At 41.3% G+C, this 9,160-nt stretch overlaps 1 protein-coding gene across 1 annotated transcript; it reads left to right on the forward strand.

The window, feature by feature from the left end:
• Positions 1–2,044: 2,044 nt before the first annotated feature.
• prdm13 (PR domain containing 13) lies at positions 2,045–8,028 on the forward strand. The gene is made up of 4 exons (XM_061949502.2): positions 2,045–2,300; positions 3,185–3,316; positions 3,424–3,544; positions 6,329–8,028. The coding sequence occupies exons 1-4, from the start codon at positions 2,133–2,135 to the stop codon at positions 7,759–7,761; spliced, it is 1,854 nt and encodes a 617-aa protein (XP_061805486.1). The 5' UTR covers positions 2,045–2,132; the 3' UTR covers positions 7,762–8,028.
• The last annotated feature ends 1,132 nt before the right edge of the window (positions 8,029–9,160 follow it).

Raw genomic sequence — 9,160 nt, forward strand, 5'->3', positions numbered from 1 at the left:
GCAGTTTTGTATCGTAAAGCAGAACAAAATGGCATAAGGATATGGTGTTGCAGTTTCTATCGTGAAGCAGAACAAAATGGTATAAGGACATGGTGTTGCAGTTTTATCGTCCAGCAGAATAAAATGGTATAAGGACATAGTGTTGCAGTTTGTATCGTGAAGCAGAATAAAAATAAAATGGTACACGGACAAAGTGTTGCTGTTTGTATAGTGAAGCAGAATAAAATGGTATAAGGACATGGTGTCACTGTTTGTATCGTGAAGCAGAAAAAAAATGGTACAAGGACATGGTGTTGCAGTTTCTATCATGAAGCAGAACAAAATGGCATAAGGATATGGTGTTGCAGTTTTGTATCGTGAAGCAGAACAAAAAAGCATAAGGATATGGTGTTGCAGTTTCTATCGTGAAGCAGAACAAAATGGTATAAGGACATGGTGTTGCAGTTGTATCGTCCAGCAGAATAAAATGGTATAAGGACATGGTGTTGCTGTTTGTATTGTGAAGCAGAATAAAACGGTATAAGGACATGGTGTTGCGGTTTGTAACGTGAAGCAGAATAAAATGGTATAAGGACATGGTGTTGCTGTTTATATCGTGAATGGTATAAGTACATGGTGTTGCTGTTTGTATCGTGAAGCAGAATAAAATGGTATAAGGACATGGTGTTGCTGTTTGTATCATGAAGAAGAATAAAATGGTATAAGGACATGGTGTTGTAGTTTGTATCATGAAGCAGAATAAAATGGTATAAGGACATGGTGTTGCTGTTTGTAACGTGAAGCAGAATAAAATGGTATAAGGACATGGTGTTGTTTGTATCATGAAGCAGAATAAAATGGTATAAGGACATGGTGTTTGTATTGTGAAGCAAAATAAAATGGTATAAGGACATGGTGTTGCAGTTGTATCGTCAAGCAGAATAAAATGGTATGAGGACATGGTGTTGCGGTTTGTAACGTGAAGCAGAATAAAATGGTATAAGGATATGGTGTTGCAGTTGTATCGTCAAGCAGAATAAAATGGTATAAAGACATGGTGTTGCGGTTTGTAACGTGAAGCAGAATAAAATGGTATAAGGATATGGTGTTGCAGTTGTATCGTCAAGCAGAATAAAATGGTACAAGGACATGGTGTTGCGGTTTGTAACGTGAAGCAGAATAAAACGGTATAAGGATATGGTGTTGCTGTTTGTATCGTGAATGCTATAAGGACATGGCGGTGCTGTTTGTATCGTGAAGCAGAATAAAATGGTATAAGGACAGGGTGTCGCTGCATGCATGTGTGTGTATGAAAGGCTTCTTTCCACGTTTCTGGCCTCTTCTCCCGCTGCTGGTTGTTCCCTTTCAGTACCTGCCTCATCTCAAGCCGGCACACGCCGAGAGTCAATAGAAGTTAACAAGTCCTCTAAACTTTCCTGCTCCTTTTGTCTCAGTGAGGAAACAAAGGAGGGGGAGAAAAGTGCGCGTTGACGTCTATAATAGACCAAAGGATGCCAGCAGAGTAGATTTAAAGTAACCATTGATTTCTAAAAAAAAAAAAGCATGGCTTGAATGGGGAAGCGTGGAAAAGGATGGCGATTTATGGAGAAATTATACAGTGGATTTGTCAGTTAAAATATCGGAACTGTCTGCAGGACAAAGCCACATGCTGAGGATTAATGGTCGCACTGGACCTTTGATTCTGCGCCCTCTTTTCTCGGCCCTTGACAAATTGGATTTTGGGGATGGGAAGGTCGCCGGGCGCTTTTGTTCTCATGACCGGTTCGGAGCCATTCATTATGCGGCGGGGGTGAGGGAAAGTCTCCATGTGAGCAGGCCGGTGTGTTCTCCACTGTCCTCACAGCTGCAACTCTCTCACACTCACACGCACACGCACACGCACACGCACGACTCTCCATCTGAGCCACCTTGCAGTGCACTTGCATCCCTATAGGGAAGAGGAGGCGGGGGTGTGTGCGTGGGGGGGGGGTCACCTTGCCTGCACCCATCACTAGAAAAGCGGGGTGCAGAACGCCACCGCGTCACTTTGAGGGCGGATATCGGCCATTAGTCCTCCTCCTCGTGCAGCCCGCGTCAACTTTCCCCGCCGCACTCTCTCTCTCTCTCCCCTCTCTTGGCTTCCATCAGCCTTCATGGTTCTGATCTCACCCCACGCCATGCAAGCCACCCGGGCGTCCACCGCCGTCAGTCTGGTTGCAGACTGCGGAATCCCAGCCGGGCTCCGGATAGGACCGATGCCGGGCGTCTTTAAATTGGGGAAGTACGTGTCGGACCGCAAAGATTTTGGGCCCAAGAAGAAGGTAACTTTTTAAATTGTATGGATAACTTTTTTTTCCTTATTATTCTTACATTATGCATTTCCCCCCGACATTCTTAACAACTATAACACAAAATTATGCATGAGGAATTTGTTTATTATTTTGAAAAAAAAAGTAGCACTGTCAAGCTCAATCGGATCCCGCCTGCCTTATTAATGGGTTTGTGCTGTCAGGCTAGAAATAATTGAGCCCAATAAGTGACCAACTTGTCAGTCTGGGCTTCTACTTAACCGTCCTAATGGGCAAGCAGCTCCCATGCCCTCAAACGCCTCACATTTCCCCCGCCTGGCGGGCCTGTTATCCCGATGTTTCATTTTAATGGAATGTGGCCTCCGAAAGATGTCACTGCAGACTCGGGGTGAGAAAACAAAATATCCAGCTGCAGGGTTTCAATATTTAAATCATTTAAAAAAATAATTATGTATATTATCATTATCATAGATAAACGATAATAAACAATTTCCCACCATAAATGCATTTAGAGGCTCACCCTGTTATTGTGGCGGCTGTCAGCGGCGGTGATTGATGCATCTAAATGCGTGGCCCCCGGGCTGCGGGCGATCATCAGGTGCAATCTCCGTGTCAAATGTCACGCTTGGATCTTTAATGTCCTTGAACAGTTTAGAAACGCTTTGACACTCCTCAAATTCGTTTCCCATATCAAGTCAATTAGGCCCGTGTGTCATTCACTTTAGTAAATTATCAGCAGAGCGGATAAAGACGCATTAAGCGCGCAGTTGTGCTTATGCGCCTTCAGGTGCCAGCATGCACGCCTAGAAGTGAGGATGTGGTTTATAGAAACGAATAAAATCATTGAGATTATTTTTTTCCCCTGTGTCATTAAAATATGAATTTGTGTCATTTAGATTCGTTTGGTGCGGGAGGAGTTTGTGGACGAGTCGGGTTGTCCGGTGCCGGACTGGATCGGACTCATCCGAGCCGCCAGAAACAGTCAAGAACAAAACTTGGAGGCTGTGTCGGAACTACCTGGCGGACAGGTAAATATTCCCCCGTCACGTGACCCGCTGTGTTTGTGAATATTATAAGCACCCACTTGTGCGTGGACACTTTCAAAAAACGTATATTCTTTGTTTTTTTTGTGAAGATTTTTTACCGAGTGATGAGAGAAATCCCAGCCGGAGAGGAGCTCAGTGTTTGGTATTCTAATGCATTGGCTCAGTGGTACGACATCCCCACCACGGCCACCCCCACGCATGACGAGAAAGGTGAGACATGAGCAGACCGAAAAAAAAATGACAAATTAAAAATAAATACCATTAAATGACCAAGTTAAACAATTTGTAAAGTGATTGATGGATCACTGCATGGTTAAAGGATGCCAATATCGGCCTCTTTCCTGGGATGGAAATCAATGACATACTATTTTCCCTCGGCAGACAAAAAAAATCGATATAACGAAGTTAAGTTATTTCGTAAAAATGTTTTTTTTTTTTTTTTACCTTTATAGATTCGATACAATGGCCCACATGAGGCAACAGTCCACACATTTAAACACACACACGCACAACATGCTGCCAATTAAAAATACTGCAATCACATAAAAGGACACAAAAAATAAAATTAAAATAAAAACGAAAAATGCTGCAAACACGCACATGCAATAATAATAATAAAAAAATTGTACAACAATGATTCGTTCTTATTAAAAATAAACCCTATTTGGGGATAATGACGCTGGTGCTTGGGGATTATCCTAAATGCTTGTAATCTCACAGCAAGAGTTAATCCGTTTAGAAACGAAAAGCAAATCCTTAACACACACAAATATACCTATAATTAGATACACATTATTTAATTGACCATGGATAATTGTTTTTTTGTTTCTTAAACATCAAAACTATATCAAAGTAAAATATATTAATTACAGAACTTGAAATTTGGATTAAAAATAAACAAAACGCCATCCTAATCACCCCGAGAGGAGTCCCTAAAAGAAGAGGCTGTTGATTTATATGGAGGTTAACGAATGTCACCAGGCCATTAATATTCATGCATTCAAAAGCAAATAAATTACAAAAAACGAGTGCTTCACGGTAAATTAGGTGGGTGCGTTAAGGTATTGTGGCCTAATGAATGCTGACTTTTATGTGGAGTGTATATTGCCCTGATTCCCCGGCCCAGCGCACCGTGTGTACGCTCCTGGACATACGCCGCGGCCCATTATTAGGCGTCAACAGATGGGTCGGCCTCATTGTTTCTGCAGACTTGCGATTTCAAGCCACAGCTGCTGTGACTTCCACGGCGAGAGGAGGAAAGTAGAGTCTTCAATGCATCGCTCTCGGGGCGCCAGATTGGGCTGGGCGTTTTGCGCTTTTGATGAGAATCATTAACAATGGCCCGGGTGAGGATTACAAAATCATTACATCTATATCAACCTCTGAACGCCCGCCTGGGAGTCATTAAAACATGACTCACCCTGGCTGTCACCCTTTGAAACTATTGGGAGCGTAAGGCCGTTTCAAAAAGCTGGTTAAATGGCTTCTTTCTGCACAGGTCGCCGTACCTGTTACATTTAAAAATGCATGTAAATAATGAATACACTTACACACTCTGCACATTTGCATCGAAGTAAAATTATAGTCGATCAACTGTGAAACAAGTTTTTTTTTTAATTCAAGAGTTCAATTAGGAGACCAATTAAAGGACGTTTTTGCAGCTCATCAGTAAAATTTTAAATTTTTAGTGAGACACTGAATTCGTTTTTCTATTAACTATAAAATTCAAATTGCATAATTATAATTAACATGTGTCCCCAATCTATAAGAAGTAAGAGTTTCACTTTTTGAATTAAAATACAACTTTTAACTATATTTAATTTTTTAGATTTATTTAGTGGTTCGCAGCTTAATATTTGTTGTTTATTTGTATACTGGGCAATTCGTTTTCATTGAGGGCCACATTGCAGTTCAACAGTGAATATAATTTATTTTTAATGTATATTTGCCTCATATTATTTCACTATTATTATGCATTTGATTCATATTTTTTCACGCATAAAAAAACTCGATGAATAACTTGCTTTGAAATCATAAATCAGAGTAACAAGCCGATTTTTAAGTATTTCTTTTCATTTAAACATGTAACATTACATTTCAAAGACATGCACTTACATGCTATTTTTCTGTCAAACATGAAATAACAAATACATTTAGTATCAAAGATGATGTGCTTAATTAAGATGTGGCCCCAGGGCCTTGAGTTTAACACCTGTAAAATAAACAATGGACAAAATGACCCATACAATGTATCAACATATATTTTGAATGAAATATATGAATGGGATTTATTACAGTCAGTTCATATTTTTCCAATGGCAACATGTACACATTTTCCAAAAATACAGTCAAAAAACAAGAACATTTTTAAGACATTTTGAAATTGGCCTCTAGGAGGCCAGAAGTCTACATTTATACTGTATACACTGTAAAAACATTTCATTGTAAATTCACAGTAAATTGCTGGCTAATAGATGCCTTGCTTTCATGCATGAGTAACATAATGTGAATTTAAATGCTGTAAAATATAAGGGCATTGTCATTTTTTTCAGTAATGTGTTGCAAGGTTACAGTAAATTTTGATTATAGTATTTTGCTGTGAAATAATTATTTTTAATGCTGTGAAATCCATGGTCAATTATTAGAGTGTACCAAATAATTATAACGTACACATTTTTAAAAATCGTATTTTGATAAGAGGATATGATAGCATATTAAGCCATTATATTATATTAATAATTTATACATTTTTGATTATTGCCAGCATTCCATTTATTCATCATGATCTTGTTTTCTTGCAATTTCTGTCTTCTATTGTCCTTAATTATGCATGGTTTCAAACTCACGTTTACGTCATCCTGGCACTATCAGACATTTAAGAGATTTATACCAATCACTTTGGGCTGTATTGATTTGCAAAATAGTCACGAACTCAGTCAGACCCAACGATCTTTGTGCATCCGTCACTGACCTGGGTCTTTCTGACTTGTGCAGGTGAGGAGCGTTACATCTGCTGGTACTGCTGGAGAATCTTCAAGTACCCCAACACCCTCAAAGCTCACGTCCACTTCCACTGCGCCCTCAGCAACGGCCGAGGCTTCGTGAATAGCGAGCAGGCCCGCGGCACGGAAACCTTCAGCCGGTCCCCGAAGTCTGGGGACATCCCCAACACGTCCTCCTCGCCGAGGACCTCGCACAACATCTCAGACTCCAACAGGCGGCATTTGTCCTCACCTTTCCTGGGCAAAGCCGGGCTGGCCAAGAGAAGCAGCGCCGAGGAGCAGGACCGAGCCCTGGACATGAGCGTCACCTCGTCCCGGAACCACGCACACATGCTCGGCCTCGGCTCGGCGTCGTCGGTGCTGACCTCCATGGGCTTCCACCCGGGTGTGCGCTCCGCCTTCAAGCCCACGGGCGTGGCGAAAGGCCCAATGGGTGACGACGCCGGCTCCAAGATGGCCGGGCTGGGATTCGGTAAACTCATCGGGAACATGAAGCCGAACGGAAGCGGGAACCCCTCAGCCAAGTGCGGCCCCGCCATTATGGACGCTCCCATCATGCCTTGCGCCAACGCCATGCGGGGCTTTCCTCTCTTGCCTCACGTGGAGGAAACCTCCGCTTTCAAGCACGTTGAGAGTCGCGTGCAGGCCGGTCTGTCCCCTTCCCGCTACTCCCACGTGCCCCCAGGACTCCATTTTGAACGCTTCTCCCTGCCTCACCTCGACGGTGTCAAGACTTATGGCGGCGACTGCAACATCCCTCTTATGCCCTTCACGGTCTACAACGGGGAGCTGCTGTACAGTTCCCCGTATTACCCTCTTAAATTCCATTTTAGCAACCTCCTCAAGTACCCAGACTCCATGTCCTACTTCGGAGCGCCCCCCATCAGCCAAGACCTGGGCGCCATCACCAACATCGACCGGGAGATAGCCATGCACACGCAGCAGCTCTCCGAAATAGCCGCGGAAAAGAACCGCGCCAGACTGGACCCTTTGCCGGCGAGCAGCAACGGCAACGCCGGCTCCGGCAAACCCAAAAAGGGCCACTTGTGTCTGTATTGCGGTAAGCTGTACTCCCGGAAATACGGCCTGAAAATCCACATGAGGACTCACACGGGCTACAAGCCGCTCAAGTGTAAAGTGTGCTTCCGACCCTTCGGGGACCCCAGCAACCTGAACAAGCACATCCGACTCCATGCGGAGGGCAACACCCCGTACAGGTGCGACTTCTGCGGCAAGGTTCTGGTGCGGAGGCGGGACCTGGAGAGGCACGTCAAGTCCAGACATCCGGGTCAGACCGTCCGGAAGTTGGACGACAAAGCGAGTTTGTTTGAAGGCGCGGAACCGAAGAGCGATAACGACAGCGACGTGGACGTCTGCTTCACGGACGACCAAAGTGAGCCCGAGTCCAGCAAGAATAACGACTAAGACAATTTGACAATTTTTTTTAATGTACAATTCCACCATATATTGATACTTCTCTCGCCCCTGTCCTAATATTGCCATGTTTATTTAAAAAACTATATGCTAAAGCAGGGGAGTCCAGGGTTAGTTTTTTATTGGCCCATCTCACATTGTAGAAATTACATAAAAAATAAACAACGCAAAATGGCACATAAAGAGTACAAACTGTAGTTTTGTACTACAAAAACAAAATACGTTTTTTAAACCATTTTGGCACACGCAAAAAAAAACAAAAAAAAACATGCAGGTTGATTATTTGCATATTTTAGATTGTCTTTATCCTTCCTTTTACACAATTTTAGTTTGGACACCCCGTTCCTATGAATCAAACATTCAAGAGACGATGGCGACTGTATGAAACCATAAGCAAGTTGAAAACTTGTTAACATTGCAAAATGTCAAAGTTGTTTCAATAAGAAAGTGACAGTATATTAGTACTTATTTACATGTATTTTTATTTTGCAGCAATAAAAAAAAGGCCTCTGTTTTTAATGTACCACTATGGTTTACTCAGATTAAAAAAAAACTGGTACATAAAATGATTTTTGTTTAATTATTATTTTTCTTAATTGATTAATGAAATTTACATAATTCACTACAGTCACACTTCCCTGACAATTACTGTTTGCACTTTAAGGAAAACATTTGCAAAAAAAACAAAAACTGTCTGCCTGATGAATATTTTATGAATAAAATGTATTTCCTTTACTTCATTTAAAACACAGATCCTTGCCTCACTCTTGAACACACTGTACTTAATTTTGCACTTTCTTGCCGAGGCACGCTGTTCTTAAAGAACCAACCAGCAGCGCCCAGTTTATTTATGGAATTATTTCTACAGAGAGAAAATGTATAGACTTGATCTATGTAAAAATGTGTAAAGTATGATATTTCACATTACGGTGTTGTACGTGCTTGTTTATACGTCACATTGTCAAACGGGACAAGATTTCTACCCCTATCCGATATGTGGTTGTTGTCTTTTTTAATAAATTAAATTGAAAAAAAAAAAAATGCAATGTGTTTTTCCTTAACATTTCACTTTGAGAATTTTTAAGATTTTTTTTCCAATCACAACTAAGCTCCAGAACAATTATTAGGACCTAATTCCGTTATATGTTTATCCATGCAATTCACAATGGAGTACTACTATACAATTCGTTTAATTTGTTAAAATTAATAACTGAAATACATTTTTTTTTTTTAACCTGTCTGTATATTTTTTAATTATGATTTTCAGTGATTTCTTATAAGATTTGGGGATATTTTTTCAAAGTATAATTATATATCATAGTATAACCTCACTCATTTGCCTCTATACTGATTAAATACTTATTACATTCAGTGGCCACTTTTTGTGCCC

The sequence above is a fragment of the Nerophis lumbriciformis genome, linkage group LG04, assembly GCF_033978685.3.
Source record: "Nerophis lumbriciformis linkage group LG04, RoL_Nlum_v2.1, whole genome shotgun sequence".
NCBI lineage: Eukaryota > Metazoa > Chordata > Actinopteri > Syngnathiformes > Syngnathidae > Nerophis > Nerophis lumbriciformis.

What these genes read in the sequence shown, in the direction of transcription:
- prdm13 (XM_061949502.2), top strand. Translation starts at nt 2,133, where the DNA reads ATGGTTCTGATCTCACCCCACGCCATGCAAGCCACCCGGGCGTCCACC. An exon ending in ATTTTGGGCCCAAGAAGAAG is followed by an intron (nt 2,301 to 3,184) that starts GTAACTTTTTAA and finishes TGTGTCATTTAG; the next exon opens with ATTCGTTTGGTGCGGGAGGA. An exon ending in CCCCACGCATGACGAGAAAG is followed by an intron (nt 3,545 to 6,328) that starts GTGAGACATGAG and finishes TGACTTGTGCAG; the next exon opens with GTGAGGAGCGTTACATCTGC.